This window comes from Argentina silus (assembly GCF_951799395.1).
Source record: "Argentina silus genome assembly, chromosome: 19".
NCBI lineage: Eukaryota > Metazoa > Chordata > Actinopteri > Argentiniformes > Argentinidae > Argentina > Argentina silus.
This window is the reverse complement of record NC_139673.1, coordinates 14,313,040-14,332,964: the sequence shown is the minus strand read 5'-3', so window position 1 is coordinate 14,332,964 and position 19,925 is coordinate 14,313,040. Positions and strand designations below refer to the sequence as shown.

Here is a 19,925-nt window from a genome sequence, read left to right as displayed (position 1 = left end):
TTCCCCCGTGTTGTTTGTTGTATGTATTAATAATAAATCTGTCTTGTTTGCCATTTTACTCAGTCGTTGTGTGCGTTGCACTACCACCGCACCAGCAGTTCTCAGCAGCATATACAGACACTGTATGTTACGTTTCTCCCCCTTTTATATCCCTAGACGTAGTATCTGGGGGGTTTCGTAACATGTGACGTTGTATCGTTTGGTGTCCAGTGGACAATCAATCCTGGCCAACTACTGTAAGTGTCTGACCAGGCTTGTCCATACAGTAACATTAATGACAATTTACATTCTGATGTAGCAGAGTAATGAGGCATATAGTGTATTTTGCCCGAAGATACATACAAAATAAAAATAAAACATTTGTATCAGAATACAGAATCTGTATTTGTGTGTATTCTCTTCAAAGATATCTAGGCTCCTTATGTTATTTTTTGGCACCATGATTATTGAAGGCTACACTAGTATTCATTATGAAGAAACAACTCCTTGTGTATAACCTCATTGCAAAACGCCAGTCTTTTCAATGTAATCCCCTCATCTGAAAGCCAGTCTTTTCAGTGCAACCCCTTCATCTAAAGATCATCCCTCTTTGCTCTTCAGTGATGGAGAACTCTGCACTCTTCTTTCCTTCCTCTCATTTTGTCTGGTGGTGTCACAGAGGCCATTTAACCAATATAGCCATCCCATTCATCAGCCCTGTGAGGGCGCCTCATCCCGGACTGTCTGTCTCGAGCGCTGCACATCTCTCCTGCTGCACGTCAAAATAGACGAGGAGAGAAGCGGATGAGGGGAGGGAGGAGCATTTTAGCTGGGCCCCATGGGTTCCATTTACCCCATCATCCCTCCCTCCAATCTCAATCTCCTTCTTCTCGCGCCCCCCACCCTCCGCCCTCCCTCCCCCCCATGCACTACACTACCTCCCCTTCCTTCTCCTCCACTATCTCCCCCTCCTTCTCCTCCTCCTCTTCCACTACCTCCTCTCCTTCTCCCCCCCTTCACCCCCCAACCCCACCCTCCTCCTTCTCTGCCTTCTCCTGATAGAGCCATCAGCCAGCCCAACTATGTCCAGATGCTGTGCTTCATTAAGAGATCACAGGGTGCTCTATCAGGACCAGACAGGCTGGCTGAGCCTACGGCAGCCCAGAGCTGGCCTCTCACTGACAGGGAGGAAGGGATCAACATGACTCCACATTCTGACTGTCCTTCAATCTGCCACATCAACGCCTTGTTATGTCATCACTATCCATATGGGGGGAAACAAATCAGCATTTCTACCATGCAATTCGAGAGAACAAAACAACGTAGAAAGAATTGTTCCCTCTGAAAAATGGAACACGATTCTAGTGTCTAAACTGAAAAGAGGGGTTTTGTTACTGCTTATCTCTTCCGAATTTGAGAGAGAGAAGATGAGACAGTATCTCCATTTAAAATCTATGTCCTGACGATAAGTCAGTTCCGTAGTTGAGGCGAATCACAATAAGATGGATTGTCCGTTTCAGTGAGATCATTGCTTTCCTCATTGATCTGCCAGTGCAAGTCTAGCCTGAGTCCAGGCAGGGCACTCATGCGGAATGTATCAGAGTTAAATAACCTTCACTCAATGGCTTCTACTCTCTCAGCCAAACGAAGGTGCAGTCAGTAACTTACAGAGACCCCCACCATAGCATACTGGGGGTGTTCATTATTACTGTCCCATTGTTCTGTCTGCTACAATGCCCACATACAGTATTGAGTAAGCATCCAGAATGAATCATAACCTCCCCTAATGGAAATCCATTTTGTTGGGCTTCTTGGGAGCCTGTGCAGGGAAGCACATCTTTACCATCAACAAACCCTCCGGCATCTTTGAGCATTTGATGGTATGGAGGTTAGGTGACAGGGGAGGATGATGGAGGTAGAAATCGGAGGATGAGTTAATTTTAATGCATCAAATGCAATGAGAAATGGTGTTTGATACCATTCCTCATTCCTTTCGATGCATTAAAATGAGCCCAGCCTCCATTCCATGCATTACAATGAGCCTGTCCTCAAACACGATACCATTGCTCATTCCATTCCATGCATTACAATGAGCCTGTCCTCCGATTTCTCCCTCCACCAGCCTCCCCTGATTCGCTATGTCTTGTTCCATAGGCAGTCAAGGGTTAACCCTAGAGCTGCATTTGATGGAGATGTCTGTGCATGTATTCCATGGAAGGGTTAATATGTCAGAGATAACTTTGAAACTTCCCGAACACAGACAGAAACGCAGATGGATGCACCATTAATATTTACACAGACTTCAAGCTGGAAAAAATTGGATTGCCAGGCTGGTCTTTTAGTGTAATATATGCATCCTATCTCCTGATTGTGACTCTGTGGCAGTCTGAAAGGCGAACCGTGAATACATTTGAAGTGAATTTATGAAAAGCAACATGGGAAACCGCTTGTGAAGGTCATTCTCTCGATGGTGCTGCTGGCAATTACACGCCTCTAAAATGCTGATTTGGATATTTGTAATGAAATAAAATGAGCTTCCTTTCTACTGCAAAAGTTTAATATGAATATAAATCTTGCAAAATGTGTAGTCTTTCCTTTCATCTCTGAAAATAAGCAGCCTACCCTTTCTTCTACAGGTCAAATAATCATCATTATAGACAATATATACAGCCTGTGTGCACCCTCTCTCTCGCTCTTTATATGTGTGTGTGTGTGTGTGTGTGTGTGTGTGTGTGTGTGTGTGTGTGTGTGTGTGTGTGTGTGTGTGTGTGTTCCAATTCAATTGATATTCTGTGTTGTGTCTCAGGCATCTGTCCAATATTCACTTGGGATTTATTTCAAAGCCCTTGAGGGAGGAAGCTGTCATCAATGGTGTATTGAGACATTCAGTTTCGAGGACAGTGCTCAAGGTGACAAATAGATACCGAGACCGTCCCCGGGTCAAACTGACTTAACTTTATTTAAAGAGTTCACCCTCTTCTAAGGACAAGGGAATCTATCAAACCAAACATGGCATCCAAACGTGACATCCAATGACACAATAGGTTGTCTTTTATATAATGCAGATTACACATACATAATTACACAATACAGTAACTTCACGTGTATCACATCAATATTTTCTAGAACAGTTAAGATACATTACTGCTGTATATGACTGTATTTCAGGAACTATGGCATTTAGAGAATATCAGGAAATTATTAAATCCAAAAACGCTTGTCACTTCTACCTTTGTTACCGATGGCTATTGTTTCCTATTTCCTACATCCCCATTGTATGTGTCAGTGACAGTCAGGAAATGTTACTTTCATTTTCACCGACACCCCAGGCTATTGTGGTTGGACTTATTTCCACCCTAACTGGCTGCTATTGTCTGTAAAGATGACACCTGCCTGATTGCTGTCCAGCTGCTCCACTTTAGCAGCAGGTCACTCAGATTCAATGTGGGATGGGGTCCTTTGCCTCTGTTGTATCTTCTTCCTTTGACAGCCAGAGGCTACTAGACAAACTGCCCCTTTGTCTGGGTCTCCAATTTACCCTAACAGGGAGCCTTTCGTCTAACACATATACTTAGCCTACTATAGCTGCTTTGTGGCTAATCAAGCGAGCCGCTTCACACTTGATTAGCACACGTATGATCATTGGAGAGGAAACTATGTTGTAATAATTATTCTTACCAGTCAAATTGTTCTTACCAGTTGGTATGAAATGGAGCCTGAAAATGCATCTGTCTTTCACTATTTACAGCATAGTCTTTAGGAGTTACCAGAGAACAAACAAACAAGCTTCAAGCAGAAATCGCTCACTACAGCTTTGATGTAGTCCCTGATTCATGGTTACTCTTGTGTATTTTACTGATCTAAGACTAGTGGTGGATGTCAAGCTCATGGTAAGCTGGGGGCTATCAATCAACTCCAGCTGATTCCCAGTGCAGGCAAGCAGAGTGTGCTTCTTGGATCTGGCCTTAGGTTAAGGGAAAGTCGGCAATATCACGGTCTCAGTATGGGCACTGCCAAGTTAATCACAGAGACACTCAGTCTCTTTCCTCCAACCCCCTACAGCCGCCATCATCTCCCCAGACCGCTCTGTCTGAACTCGACCAGACAGGCCAGCCAAGGAGGATGCCAGAGGCCATGTAATGAGGTCTGCTTCACTGCAACCAGAGGTCAGCAAGCCAACCAAGACTTCAAATCAACAAAAATGACACAAATACAAAACATTTCTATAATGGGCAATTAGCCTCGTGGAGCTCTGCATAGTTCTCCTCTGTGCCTCGTTCTCCCCCGCCCCCGCCCCCGCCCCCATCCTCTCAGTCGGAGACTGTCTGTCTTGCATACAAACTCTTGATGCAGCTCTTTGATTAAAGCTATCAATGTTTTACAATGGGAAACGTAGTTTTATTGTCTTTGGCATGCTCTCTGGGAGCCAGGGAACCCTGTGGGTAGACCTTGTTTAAGTGGTGCCTCTGTTGAACCGGAGCCACCGTATGTATGCCAGTTCACTTTAAAAAGGCTTTCGAAAATGTGCAATATCTGTATTTGGTTGTAGTGCTTCTACTGATCGCAGCTGTCCATACAGGAATGAGAACATCGACCAGCATGGATGTGGAGGGGGTTTGAGAGAGGGTAGGACAGGATGGGTTTGACTCTGATGAGAAAAGGGATGAGGTTTCTTCTCCGGTTATTGCAATCATGACCAGAGGACATCGATTTGGCTTTTACATCACAGGCTGTGGGCATCCATAGGAGCATGCCAACTCACTATGGTACATTACTGTACTCTCTGTCTGTACCCTCTGACTTCTAAGTATTGATAAGGTAAGGCGAGCTGCCTAGACTTGACTTCTGATATTCAAACGATCAATAATGTCACCTTTGAAAACTGCTAGTTGAAATTCAAGCCATAAGGAACAGGAAGACCAGCCAACTACAATTTCTAGAAGATCATTAATTAGAAACACATTTAAAATAAATTGCATGAGTCTGTTACAAAAATGTGTCACCACCCTCTAGTGGCAAACCATAGCACTTACATGTACATAGAAACATATAATGACGTTCACTCTTCCATGTATTTGTAACAACCTCTTGTCTGTTGACCCAAGACACTGTCGATGTAAAAGGTCTTTGATACCTTGACCTCTGACCACCATCCAATCCTCTCAGATCTATACATGTCTAAGTAGTAGTGGCTATAGGGTTTGTTTCTGGAGAGGACCCTACAGTCTACATAAAAGCCACCCCAATGGTTCCCCAGGGAGTCATCTGTTCCAGATCCTGCTGCGATGGCTTTGGTCTTCCAATAATCTTCAGGCGTATCACAAATAGGCTAATGTTTTTAGTGGAACTCTATACAGCAATCCATGTACATACTAAAAAGGACAATACTCTCTTCCGAGTTCAGTGTAGAATGAATTAATGTGTTCAGTTCAATTAAAATTCAGTATTGTACACCGTTTTAAGTAGTCCGGCTGTTAAATACAAAAAGTAATACAGACTTAATTCCAAGATGGCCAGTTGGGGCAATGTTGTCTAGGCCTATACATTTAACATTCTTAAGGCACTTGCTCACAAAAGGCAAAAACAAAATAAACAAAAGTCCCAGACAGCTTCAGGTGATTAGCCCTTCTCTCAGCTGACAGACACTGAAGTTCTTTGACCTGGGATGGGCCTACCTCATAAGTGAAGAGTAATATTTACCACAACCCGTATCAGCTTATTCTGAGAGATCTTGTTTATTGTTTATGTATTGAGATAAGGTGCTAAACCACGTAGTACATGCATAATCATAGTGGGATTTAACTTATGCCATTACCAGGGTTTTCAATGTACCCTTGTCAAGACGTTTAGCATTTTTGGCAAGAAATTTGATTATTTGACTGCCCTCGGCTATGACTTTCCACCCCATGATCTCCTCCTAGAATTAGATGGGACTTTTTATATAATGCTGACTTTTTTTAATCTGTGGAGAAGTAAACCATAAGCTTTTCTATTGGACACTTGTCACCATCTACTGGCCAAAATGACAAATTGTCCACTAATAGGGTCACTAGTGGCCATGGCATTTTAGTATATTAGTAATCCTGGTTTGTCTAAATCAGGGGGATTTAGGACGAGGTATTTTCAGTTCAGACAAATAAATAGTCTGGCTGATAAGTCAAACACACACAAAAAGAAAAAAAGAAAAACAGACCGGTATTCATTGAAGTCACTGATTAAAAACATTGCACACAATGTATACACAGAGTATTTCATAAAATTATTTATTCATAAACTTGATGCAAGTTCACAAATTACTGTACATGGTCAAAATTACCCTTGCAATGAAAAAAATAAAAACAAAACCAAAAGCATGCTAACAGTGCATAACTTTATAACCCCGCCCACCACAAAATGAAGCCAGAGAAAGAACCCATAATAGGTCTCAAACCAATATTTGCCAAAACACTAGGCTGTTAGTCAGACTGCTCTGTGTCAGTATAAGAGAAGCTGTAGCCTAATTCACCGCACTGACTAAAAACAAGGGGCCTTATGCTGAGGAGAGCCCCTTCTCAGGTTAAAGATGTACTCTAGCTTTGATGGCACAGGCGTTTTAGCCTACCAGTAATGAGTTGGGAGTCCTGCCATCCTTAAAAGATGTTCCACAGATTGAGAGAGTAGCAGTCCATTTGTTTCAGATTCTGATAATAAGAACAAATTCTAAAGGGAATGTCATACTTCTATCACACAGGAGGGGAGACGTGAGGCCCTCGGGGCCCTCAGTCTCATTCTTAATTCAAACTAACCAGGTCTTGTGGTAATAAAAGGAAAGATATATTCCCAGAACGGCTTATATTTAGACAACCTCTATGGATTTGTGAACACATCTAGCTGATCAACCCCACCAAACCAGACAGCTGTCCTCTTAACAGCAGTCGCTACAGATGAAAGTACTTGCTGATATATCTACATGCGAAAGACTGCAGCGAAAGACTGTAGCTGTCCTAAAAACACCCAACAAGATCAAGACTATTTGAGGTAAATGAGATCCCTGGATGGGGTGCGGTGTTCAGCTCTCCGACAGAATTAAAAGGTCTAATAATGAATAATGGGCAAATACCAAGAAAGACCAAGCCTGTCCCACACATTTCACTCCAAATCCTTGCTTAGCACTACAGGCTAACCAGCTACTACCAGGGAGGATATTGTTTAGACAAGCAAAATGTAAATGTTGTGTGCAGTCCAACAGCAAAAAATCATACACTGCAATGGTTACTGTAATTACATCGGGAAGCCAATCGGTAAGTAAACAAGGATATATAAAGTAAAATCTTGCATCTTGTGACATTTTGTGAAGCAATCCCTTGCAAAATCCCGTGCATGTATGTATTCCTGAGTTTGCTTCTCCAGAGAACACAGGCCGTTTTACAGCTGGGCTTGTCCAGAACGAGGTGAGCGTGAAGGAAAAGCAGTGGAACCAACAACACTTAACGAACATCCATGCCAATTGTCAACATAAAGTGGTGTGTTGACGGTTTTTTTTTTAGTTTTGTTTTTTTTAAAGGACGTCCCCATATTAGGTGAATGGAGCCACGTGTCATAAACATAGATGCAAGTCTTCTGTGAAAAAATAGTTTGCAACAGCTTTTTTTGACAGAACATGATGCATTGTGGAACACAAGTGGGATGGCTGATATTATACAAATAGGTACACAAGGTAACTTAAATATACATTATATGCCCATTCCTAGGCCTATGTTTCACAAGGGTGACTAATGAGTTGTTGAAGAGGTTAGTGTTCTGGGCTAACCTACAGCATTGACAAGATAAGCAGAATATTTACTAGGAACAAAGCTGGTTCCTATGCTGGTTTTTCGGGACAACACTTATTAACAATGTGGATAAATATCCACACAATAAACACCCATTAACTCATGTGTAATAGCATTAAATACAATGCTTCACACAGTAGTCTGCATAATATTCACATCATATCTAAGACTGAGCATGCTCCAGGAATGAGTGTGCTGAAGGTGGTTGTGAGGAGCCTAAGTACCAGAGAGGGCAGGCAACGGATGGGAGAGGGGCTTAAGTCTTTTCCTAAGGCATTTCTAGACACCTTGCAGTCAAACCTGGAAGGATTTTTATTTTACCAACAAATGTTGGGGGAAAGGTATGGGGTGAAGTCCTCTGCAGTCAGTTGAGCTTCCTGGGCAATGCGAGTAGGCAAACTGCCCGGACCAGCACAGTGCTGTGGGCACCGTAGATGGTTCTAGATTCTAACGACTGGGGTGACTGCATTGAGAGCCGTTTTGGATTAGGCCTGATGTGTAGGTCTACATATTCCCCTCCTCACTGCTGGGAAATGAAGTTGTTGGCACTTCTCTGCATAGCCTTACTGAAGTCTGTGTGACAGGCAGAAATAGTGGAGATATCTGGATGGAATGCCAAAACAGCACTACCTCTGCAATTACTGCACTGGAGGTGCTACTGAGTAAGAGGAATGGTGTGTAACTGTTGTCAATAAGATGAAAGTTACCACTGTAACATAGCAATGTAAGTATTCAAATGCATACAGGACAACAAAAACAGCAGTAGTCATTATGCTTACATAAAAACATAGTTTAAGGTGTTCCTTGTCTTGCTTCTGCGAGAATATCCACAAAGCAAATTTATTTCTTATTCTATTTTGTGAAATCCATCCTCAGAAGTTGAGATGTCCCCTGCTATAGTCAAGGGTATACTACTGCGGTCTCTGCCAGCCCCAGACCCAAAGACCCACACAAAGTTACATTAAAAACAATTAAATCCATTCTCGGAAATACAATTTTACAAGTTTTACAATGTGGAGTTAAATTCGACTACATTTACAGTGATTAAATCCAACTTGCCTTTTGCTAAGCCTGGTCATGTTTCAGTATGCTGTCAATGTAGCCAAAGGCCCCCCGAGCCAAGCGTGTGGAGAAGGGAGTGGCGATGGTGGTCTCCTCCACCTCTGTGCTCAACAGTATATGCTCCATGAAGCTCATCCCACCCTGATCCAGGAGTCTCTCTAGCTCTCTCTCCACAAAGGCTTTTTGGGGCTTTTTTAAACCATGTGTTTGTTTGCAAGCAAGTCTCAGGAGCAAGTTCTTCCAGAGGAGGAATAGCTTAGGCGTTATACAGATATTACAGAAGCAGACGTGCCAGAAGCCTTCCATGGAGAGAGTGAAGGAGTGGAAGGAGCCACCCACCACCAGCGTCTAAATGTTGGTTCCAGACTCCACTGTCTGTATTACAAGGGAAATGTCACTTGTCATTCTTAGTTCCAGTCTGTGGCCAGAGAAGCTTGGTTGATCTTGTGATTTCAATGTCACGGGCAGAACTCAGCTGCTAGTGAAAAGCCATGCCTCTCAACCTTTGACCAAAATCACAGGCAGTAACCTCTTCTTCTTTGCTTGCCCAATGTAGGAAATAAGGAAGTGGCACGATATGGAATCCATTCGATGCTCAGGGAATTCGGGAAGAGACTGTAACAAAGGAGGGGAAGAGAGAGCAAGAGCGAGAGAGAGAGAGAGAGAGAGCGAGAGAGAGAGAAATAGCTAGAGAGCAGGAGTGAAGGAATGGTGGATGAGGTGGTTTATTAGAGGTTTTTACCCATTGGTTCTCATGAGCAAATAATGAGTGTAACTGGTTTGGGGGTCAAACTCCAGTTAGAGAAAAAAATAATATATTTGGGGGAGGGGGGGGGGGGGGGGGTGTTGACCCTAAGACATGTGGTCCCAGTGCAGACATGGCGAGGCTCCTAGCCATCCTCCTTTGGGGGTGTGTACCAGCCTACAAGGATCAACAGAATGTGACACCATTAGAAAAAGATCAAGTGCGCAATCAATGTATCCACAGACGTCTAGCATCGCTCTGCAAACAGGACGTCAGTATTTAGTTTGCAATAAAATCCAATATATGGCACTTGCGATATTTCTCCCCAAGCAGGGACTGATGTAAGAGGATGAAATCCTCAGTAAACAAGGTAAAGGACGTTCCCCCTCTGTGTAACTGAAGGAGATGGTAACACTCACCGTTCTTTTCGTGGATCTGCACCAGGGATTTGTAGGACTGCTGTGCTCTGGCGAGATTGTACTGGTTCTAAACGAAACAAACACTTAGCTCATCACTCAACATCCGAGGTCATGTTCAACAGTCAAAGCTCCAAGTGAAAGAAAGAAAGAAAGAAAGGTGCCGGTGCTCTGCTGTTTTCGAATGGCAACCCTGTGTTTCCTGACAAGTAACAAACACAATGACCATGATTACGTTTCTGATTCCTAAGTGGCATACTGGGTAAAGGTCATACCTGCCCAACTACACTGTAGGACAGATCTGATATATCCTGTCACTAGATAACATCTGACTCACCTCCTGTGTCTATCAACAATGAGTGTTTGCATTTTCAGTGGAATACTGGCAATGTAAAGGCCATACCCGCAGAACTCTACTCTAGGACAGATCTGATATACCCCCTCAGTGACTCAGCTCAAACGTCCTTTGTGAACACAGCAGAGTACAAACTCTTTCTCTGCGCCACTCTCTCCCACACAGTACATTGTTCGACAACAACTTCAAAAGAAGAACTAATTTCTCAGAAGCGGCAAAAGCTTCCTCGAAAATGCACCCGGCTGCAGGTTGGCTATAAATATCCCTGAGTTGCTTGGTCTGCTCCAAATTCTAATGGGAGCCCAGAGCCAGATTTCGTCTGCATTGAGAGGCCACGCAGAGTCTGGAAGTGACAGCATGAAGTGGACTCATTTTGAAGCCTCCAGCATTAAGACATCAGCATCTCCCTGTCCCCAGGGGTGGCAGGCAACTACATCCTGTTGGAATGAAGTGTTGCGGATTATCGAGTGTGATACCTCATTTCCATTGAGCAGGACCAGCTGGGCGGGCGCACCCACAGGGCACACACACACACACACACACACCAAACACACGCACACACTAGTAGAGCAGAGCAGGGGAGCTCACCGCGTCTCTCTGTGTCAGATCAGTGTCAACACTCCCAGTACCTTTGCTTTATGATAACACATCACATGCTGCGTGCCATTTCTCCATCCTTCTTCGAAAGTAGCCACTTATGAACTTTCTTCGATGGATTGACAAGCATAGGATTAGTCTAACTATGGCCACACACACACACACACACACACACACACACAACTATCTAAATCCATGTGAAGGAGAGGACAAGTGGGACACAGCAATAGGTGTCATAATGATCCGTCCCCTTTAACACAGACGGACAATGTTTCCCTGCTTACCTTGTTGGCTCCAAACTGCACTCTGGCTTTTCCTTTGACTAAAGTGGCATTGATCTGCATGATGACAGACTCTATGGAATAGGCACTGCTCCAGCCCTGTGATGAATAGGCACAATGTGAGTGAGCACACATAGACTCCCAAGAGCATTTTGTGAATTAACACAAGGTGAATTCAGATTCAGATGCATGTGTGCTCTACGTACCTGTTTTGTGAGAAGTTCCATGCATAGGGCACCCCCTCCGAGAACATAACTTTAAAAAGAAAAAGAAAGAAAAAGATAGGGTCAGGGTATGTTCAAACCACCTCCATTTTCTGAAAGAAGTAATTATTCTGTTGTTTTTTTGTTTTTGTTTTTTATCTTTCTGATGTTTTTAGATGTTCAGGTTTTTCACTGGGTGCTGACAGAAAATCTGTCTAGACTAGAAAAAAAACGCCCTTCCTTCACAGTCAAGTGGGGGAGAGCAACTCTGCCACAATGGAAACACAGTAAAAAAACAAAGGCATTCCACACAAGCGCAATGGACTCACCCCCCAGACAGCACGGGCGACACCACCCGGACAAACGGTGGGTCAAAAGGGAAATTATCCTGCAAAGGAAAAAGGAGAAAAAAAAAAGAAGAAAAAAACAACAAAAAAAACTCAAATAAAATCAGGACTTCCTTGCACATTTCAGATCGCAGGGGTCTCTAAACGGTCTTCATTAATCATGAATATGCATCAGAAGTCTTACTTTATATGAGAAGTTAAGAAGGATGTAATCCATTCCCTCCTTTTCCTTGAGGACTTGCAAGTCGCTGTGTAAAGGACTATCTGGATCTACCCTGTTGGGCAAATACAGCACATGTGTAATGTGGTAATGGCACAAATGCGGTGCTTTCAACAATGGTAAATACTATATAAATACCAACATGCAGTAGAGACCTTCTAACAATACTAGAGATCAAGTAGTTCTAGACTTTGTGACTAAATGTTCCTTCAGCCTTAACTACTGTTCTGTGCACACATCTGATAGTTACTTACGTCCTCAGCTTGACATGCCATTCATACAGACTGTCGTTGGAAAGCTCCACTGAGTAGATGCCTGGAAAACAATGCATGATTGGGATGCCGAGTCTATATGCCGAGTCTATATCAAACCACAGTTGATAATTCAGTTAAAGCCACAATCTGCAATTCGTCAAGAAGTTTTTGGATATGCAGATTTATGATGTATACCCTTTTATATACACCAGGAACTTAAACAAACACAGTATAGCTTAAAAATATGTTTTAAACTGCCATGTTGATGTCACAGAGTGTCAGTCCATGAAACAGAGTGGTAACATTTGTCCTAGTCTCACAAGTCAGACAGCGCACCGTTGAAATGTGAGGATGGGAGGCAGTTGCTTAAGGTTAAGCGCCACAGATTATACTGAGTAGAGAGGAGCTGATTCAAATGGAAAATTGTTGTTTGGAATTACAGATTGTGGCTTTAAAGCATAAACCAACTTCCTAGTTCTGCTGCAGTTAAGTCTGCAGTTAAGTTGTTCTCCGTAATGAAGAGGCCATAGTACTACGTAAACATACAACAATGGAGACACATGAGGGATCAAGTTTCAGGAGGCAGGGTGAGTAGAAGAGTACCTACCCGTCTTGTAACTCTGGGATCGATAGATCTCCCTGAGCTCCTTCATGAGGCGATCAGAGGCCTGCACTGAACCAGAGACCGCACCCTGCGACACACAACACACAGGCACTTACACATAATTCACATTCCCAAAATATGTATTTCAACATTCTATTCCCTGGAGAGGCAAAACACACATTAAAATGTACAGCGCATGCTATTCAATAGATAGGTACAACAATGCACAAGGACACTTCACACCGTCAGAGGAGTCTAAATTCAGCACACAGGGGAAACATGATGTTCCAACTACAAAGGTCACGGTTACATACATGTTCAGCCAGGTATAACTCCCATGTGAGGGGAATACAATGCTGCTGGTTCATACTCTAACTGATTGTGACAGATTTCAGATGAATCTGAAATGGCCATGCAGCTGAGCCACTGAGTGCAGTAAAGAGGATGAGGGCTGAGAGCAGCCGTCCCTGGCACAAACAAATCTATTCATAAGTCTGTGCTGCCTCAGAAAGCTGAAGCTTAGAGAAACCTTGGGGGGAAAATTGCTAGACGAGCATCTGGAAGAAAAAAAAAAAAAAAAAGTGGCGAGTTCTCCATTTCAACAATGTATTTTTAGACCCACCTGCATAATGTCTCATTAATCAGAGAACCGTTCACCGACAGAAAGGCGGTCAGATGGACATGCATGTATAATTTGTCTCTTACGATAATTGTCTCTGACAATTGGCTGGCTTCTCATTATAAAAAGTCATATAGTTTAACAGTAGATCCAGTGAACAGTTCTAACTACTAACTAACTAAATACCCCATGCAACCCCCCCCAAAATGTATGAAAGGTGACCTTACCGAATGTGCACTTACGTTCAAGTGGTCCTGCCTCTGGTTCTTGCGGATCTTCTCCAGGATGGCCAGGTTCTCCTTCTCGATCCCGTCGTCCTCAGACTTCTTCCCATCTACGGGCTCCTCCTCTTTCATCTCGTAGTGGTCGAGGTCTTCAATGTCCTGCTGTCACGACACACACACACCAAGACAACAAAAAAAGATGCACATTAAAAGACATACTATGAGATATGAAGAGAATGTGACCTTCTCTGACACTACAAAGACCTACCCGTACGGCACTAGGTCAGTTTGTATAAGCATGGCTCAGCTTTCCACTTCATTTGTAAGAGTGTAGACAGAGATCTCTGCTTAAACCTATTGTTTAAAGAACTTAAATATACATGCAAATGTTGGTGTGGCTGTCTGGAAACAGAGCACTGTAATGCTTGTATGGGTACAGTGGAGTGGAAGAGCATTATGTAAATATGAAACGCATTTAAAAAGGGATTAGGACCTCTCCCATTTCCTCTTCTTCCTCTTCCTCAGATGTGACCTCATCTGTGGTTCCATGCTGCAAAAACAGACGACATGTCCAGTTAAAACACACCACACTCAAACACGCGTGTTGCTTTCACATGTTGGAGCCTGGAGTGCCATTGCAAAAACAAAATCAGAAAGACATCTGTCGGGGTTCAGTTGTGTCGCAGATTGTAAACATTGTCGAATTAGATTGCATGAAGGCATGCAGACATCCATTTTCACAGCCAAACAAAAACAACGCTAAATGCTTCGTTTTGTGTTTTAAGCATAGCTGTAAACAGACGAACTTGCAAACATTCATCTCCTACATCAGAAACTGGGATTCCTCATGTATGACGCTAATGTCCTACACTCATTGGTCACACGTCTTGGTAAGTTAAGAAAAGCCCTCCCAGTGACCGTGACCACAGGGAGAGTATCGATTTCATCCCAGAGAACCACGGCACAGTTGTGTTGCAGGTTATTAACGCATTCATTAGATAAGTATACCATCAATCTTCTTTCTAGCTTTTCAAAACAACATGAAATGAACATTTGTAGCAGTCCTTTAGAAATGTGAATATCATGAGGCGTAGATATTATATATTAGAGCAGCAGCCTTGCCTTTCTGTCTTGTCCTACAGGGCCTGCAGGGAGGGGCTGGTCTAGCATCTCCACATCTGGGTGCTGGGGCAGGTTGTAGAGCCGGCAGAGGTCACAGATGAGCCTCTTTAGCTGCTGCAGGAGCTAGGGGGACGAGCAGCACCAGGAGGCAGAGTGAGGGAGGGCAGGGACCAGACTGAGCAGGATCACATGGCGCACGCACGCACACACACGTCATAGATACCACCACCTCCTCCTCCACACCCTTACAGGCAAACAACATCATAAAGCGGATCAATTTTATCAAGTGCAGGCATGGGTGTCATTTCTCTGTCATGCAACACAACCGGTTATGATTGCTGTCAGAACGAGGATGGAAGAGGACGTGTTGAGGTCACTGTAGTTCACTTTGCATTGTGGAAGGTGACTCATTTCACACAAAAATGCTGCTTGCTAAAATCAGGTGCTGTGGCAACCAAACATAACTGGTGCAACTCAGGAAATGTCAACCACCTGGGCTGTGTAGAAACAGGGCTGAGAAATACATTTAAAAAAAAATAGCACAGATCCTTAGCTTAAACTTGGCACTAAAATTAAACTAAACATGTTTCGCAACCATTGTCGTCGCTAATATTGGTATCATTATTATACTCAACTGAATATTTTCAATACGATTCAATTCTGCTTTTCATAGTATAGCATTTACTTTACATGACACAACAATGAAAAAGATAACATCCTGCACAGCAAACTTACACGATAATACGACTATAAAAAGCATATCTTGTGGTGGCCTGCAAAAAGCATGCAGCAGCAATAAGTAGGCTAAGTCAGAATGTAGACACACAGATTTACAGTACTGAGGAAGCAGCTTGGCACGGAAATGTTGACCTCAAATGCCATCTCACAATATTCACATGACAAGGCCCTTTGGCCTGCTGAGAATCTGTCTTTATAGGGTGCCGAGTGCCTGCCAAAGAGGACCATCCCTCCAGTTCTCCATGAGAAAGCACAACTGAGTCAGAGGTTGCCGTTCACCAGAGTCATGCCAAACATGCCGGAGGTGACACTCCTGTGATGTTTGAGTGACAAGGGAATGCCCAAAACACGCCGTCTCAGCCATCTAAAAACTGGAACTATGGCAAGGAGCGACAAAGATCCTGTCCTGTTGTCCTGCAGCAGAATTCACACCCCTGAACTGATGGGACATCTCCCCCCCAACCTCATCCACCAGTTGGAGCAGTGCCATATGCAATAGCTGTCACTCAACTCTTGTCAGGAGAACTGCTTTATCTCACATTAATCACACTGGTAAGACTGGTAGAGACAGGATAGTCCAAGGCTATGAGAATAAAAAAAAAAAACACAATGATTCTCTCTTCTGTTTTTCACGGTACTACACTTCCGATGCTCATATATTGGGGTTGATTTAGCTTCCTTAACTGAAGGCACAATTGCGAATCAATGTATCTTCCAAATGACTAAATTGTAATTGTCGGCCAATAGACCTCTCATTATCTTCCAGCAAAAAGATAACAAGCTGAACATGTTAAAAGAGCCATAGATCATTAAGCAACACAATTATCTGGCTGCTTTTGATGAAAATTGGCTCAGCAGGCATGTGTTGTGTCGTCATAATGCACAGAGAATTCCCCTGCTGAGGTACAGCCTGTCCCATTAATTCTTTAACCTAGCACTTGCATAGCTATGGCACCCTCTCCATTTCCCATTCAGCCATTATTGCATCAACTTGTAGGCCTGCTTGTGATAAAATAACACAAAGTAGAAGATAGGAGACACTTAATAAAAAAGGCAGTGAAAGTTGACAAAAACAAAAGGCACCGAAAAGAAATTAATAAATGATGTTCCAACCAACATTGACCATGTTTTCATGCACATTCAGCATGAATAACTGCTTGCTTGATCATTAGATTTGTGATCACAACTGGCGCCACCATTTGTCTGGACGACTTCGTCAGACGGGCATGTGTAGAAACTTGTTTACCATCGCGATGGGGCTCTCAATCCAAACTAATTGTTTACATGCCTAATATAAGGCAAGGTTCAGTTTGTCAAGAGATATAACATACCCCTGGCATTAGAAAATACATTTAATTCACAACAGAGTAGTTTTGGTGGATGGAGGAGGAGGATGTTTCATTTTTATTCCATTTATTGGATGCTTTTTAGGCTGCATATAAACATGGTCATTGAAATCACTTAACTCCAGGCAGACACAGATTAAGCCTAGTCCTAAACTTCAATTATATTTTCTATTGAAAATCCAGTACTAATTCAGGACTAGGCGTAATCTCTGTCCGGGAAACCGGCCCTATAACATTTGAGTAAAACCTAAAAAGCATCCACACGATGAAGGGGAACATAGCATGGCAAACAACTTGACCCCTGACAACTCTGAGTCGTTCATGAGACCAAGTTATGCTTTCAGTTGGCCATTGTTTTTGAATGTGGCTCTATCTGGTGCATATGCAGTGCTGTAATTGTTTGTCGTGTTATCGGCCTAGACAGAGAAGAGCTTTTGGAGCCTGAGGCCTTACCAGAGTGCTGCCCTTTCTCACATCCTCCAGCCGCTCTAACACTTGTGTCAGGCTTGGGTCATCAGAGTCCACAAACCATATGGGGGGTGTGGAGGGATAAGATTCCTACAAAGCACAGGATTCAATGGGGATGGGAGACAAAAAGACAAATAGCCAATTAGCATTACGGTTGAGAACAACGCATGACAATACTTCAGTGTTGTGTGATGGTGCCAAAATCAGAGGCCTTCAGTGCACATTGGCTTGATTACTGTTTGTTATAGAGGAATTCAATCAGTACTGTGTACATGACTGTTCAGCTTCATATTAGTAGAAGAATGGCTGACACGCGAGTCGAGGCTTCACACTAACACGGATATTTGTATACCAGTAAACAAAGCAGTTGGCCTGGCGACCGCTGTGTCAGTACTGTGGACTTTTGTCATGGGATGCTTTTGTATCTTTCTTGCGAGACGCTAAAAAGCTAGCGACTGACTTTATCGACGTCATGAGACTGTACATCACTGATCGTCAGTGACGTCTGTCTTATGAGCCAGCAAGCTAGGGAAATATAGTTTATTATGAAACAGAGGAGCCTATTTTATCAACCATCATCATGCTATTTTATATTTTAACTGGCGTGAACAAGTTGGCTACTTTGACAACCAACCGTAGCTAGCCCATGATAACTGACGCAGAGCTAGCTTACGCGAAACTGGCTAGCTGTTAACTTCGCTTGCTAAGTGATGCATGTCATGTCTAGCGAGTAAAAAAAAATGGTTTTGACGGTATTTGTTATAAAACCATCAAATGGGTTCTATGGGTGTAACCTATAGTTATCTGATATGCAACCGGACGCCTGAAGAGGAGAGAGAAAGACATAACATTGAAACTAACACATTGCATCTCCCTGGACTGGCTGGCTAAACAAAATTATTTTAACATGTTGTTGTCAATCTGCCTGTCGGTCCGCCTGTCTGTCCCGCATACATAGTTTAGCTAGAAGCTAGGCTAAAAAAAACTGCGTGTTCTGCTAGTTTTATTAGCAAGCTAGCTAGCGTAGGTAACATGAAATTGTATACCAAACAAGTCATTGCCTTGTTTCCTCTCTTACCGTGATGTTGCAGTGGATAATCAAAAGCTTTTCCCCAGTCACGTTAAACTGACAGCTTAGCTCATCTGGCTTCCAGTCTATAATTCGGAAGCGTTCGTGGTTTGGATCAAAAATTGACTCCAGAAACTTCAATTCGGCCTTCAGCCCCGAAACAGACATCTTCCACGCATCTCCGGCTGGGCCGCTGGGGAGGGGGAGAAGTCAGGACTTACTGCCGCCCTACAATCGCGTCTAAATCAAGCAGAGCAAGTGGCAACAAAGGGGGGATAAGAAGCCCTTTTCAAACAACGCTATCTGAATCTTAATGCGCTAGGCTAGGGCAGGGTTAGCAAGTTACCCAGCAAGCCAGCTATGGGAAGCTAGCTAACTAGCTAGCTCAACAACAACGCCTTGATTGCTCGTCCGTTGTATTTCCGTCTATTGTTGTTACTGTTAGCCCTATGATATTACGATTGTAAGACCACACAACGTGCCTTAAATCGTGTTCTCACAGTTCCTTCAATTAGTTGCTTATCTGTATCGCCGGTAAACAAGCAGATGATGCCCGCAGAATTTTAACCCGACGCGGGTACTGTGTCGTTGATCCCAGCGATCAGCGGCGGTTCCTTCTGGGGTTTAAAGATGGCGTTCTCCCGAGCTCGCAGAATCCCAGCATACAGCGCGTTCTCAGTTTAGCAGGGGCGGAGGTTAGTTTACCAAAACATTAGAAAGATTATCACTCACTGGGGTATAACTTTGGAACAAACAAACATGTTACCGTACACTCTCTGGAGACATGAAACTTTCTCCAGCTTTGATGACTGTTGCAAAACTGAATTAAATATTAAATGCTGGAGGTAGTCCCCAGGTGAAGGTTTGGACAATTAATTGTCTCACTGATTATATGCAGGGCCAACAAAACATAAACAATGGACCAAATGCTTTATGCAAATAGAACTTGATTTCTGTTACATCTTTTGTGCTCAAAGAATTAAATTAGAGCAGCATTACTTTTATAAAATATGTTGAAGCATGTATCAATTGTTTACAAATGTCCTATGACAACCAAAACATAACCAATGGAGTTTTGTTCTTTATTGCTTTGGTTATGATGAGATAAAACAGTTATTCCATTTATTAATTCATTCATCATTCATTATGTACAGTTGTGGTCAGAAGTTTACATACACTTGTAAAGAACATGTATGTCATGGCAGTCTTGAGTTTCCAATCATTTCCAATCATTTCAATTTGGATTGATTGGAGCACATACTTCCTTGTCACAAAAAACATTCATGAAGTTTGGTTATTTTCTGAATTTATTATGGGTCTTCTGAAAATGTGACAAAATCTGCTGGGTCAAAAATATACATACAGCACCTTGAATTATCAATTTTGGTGATGTAGAAAGTTGTGTCAATCAAATTTGCTTTGTGGCATGACCTCTTAACTTCTTATGAGTGATTATGATTGACTA

The 19,925-nt window shown here is 43.0% G+C and overlaps 1 protein-coding gene across 4 annotated transcripts; it reads right to left on the bottom strand.

The window, feature by feature from the left end:
• Window positions 1-6,226: 6,226 nt before the first annotated feature.
• On the bottom strand, window positions 6,227-19,089 carry LOC310820038 (ubiquitin-conjugating enzyme E2 Q2-like). Of its 4 annotated transcripts, none has more exons than XM_083691523.1 (13): window positions 18,470-19,089; window positions 17,377-17,481; window positions 14,840-14,962; window positions 14,211-14,267; window positions 13,721-13,879; window positions 12,878-12,962; window positions 12,271-12,331; window positions 11,981-12,071; window positions 11,779-11,837; window positions 11,453-11,501; window positions 11,250-11,345; window positions 10,017-10,083; window positions 6,227-9,774 (listed from the first exon to the last, which is right to left on the bottom strand). In XM_083691523.1, exons 1-13 carry the CDS (start codon window positions 18,626-18,628, stop codon window positions 9,743-9,745), a joined length of 1,143 nt encoding a protein of 380 aa, XP_083547649.1. In that variant the 5' UTR covers window positions 18,629-19,089; the 3' UTR covers window positions 6,227-9,742. The 4 variants fall into 4 exon arrangements, with proteins under 4 accessions (XP_083547649.1, XP_083547651.1, XP_083547650.1 ...); XM_083691525.1 differs by having other exon boundaries at window positions 13,736-13,879; XM_083691524.1 differs by having other exon boundaries at window positions 13,721-13,876.
• Window positions 19,090-19,925: the final 836 nt, after the last annotated feature.

Bases quoted from the DNA above. Each gene is read 5' to 3' on its own strand.
- LOC310820038 (XM_083691523.1), bottom strand. From the start codon at position 18,628: ATGTCTGTTTCGGGGCTGAAGGCCGAATTGAAGTTTCTGGAGTCAATT. The intron at 12,072-12,270 runs GTAAGTAACTAT...TTTGCCCAACAG, and splicing joins TGGCATGTCAAGCTGAGGAC to GGTAGATCCAGATAGTCCTT. The intron at 10,084-11,249 runs GTAAGCAGGGAA...TGTTTCGTTTAG, and splicing joins TGCAGTTTGGAGCCAACAAG to AACCAGTACAATCTCGCCAG.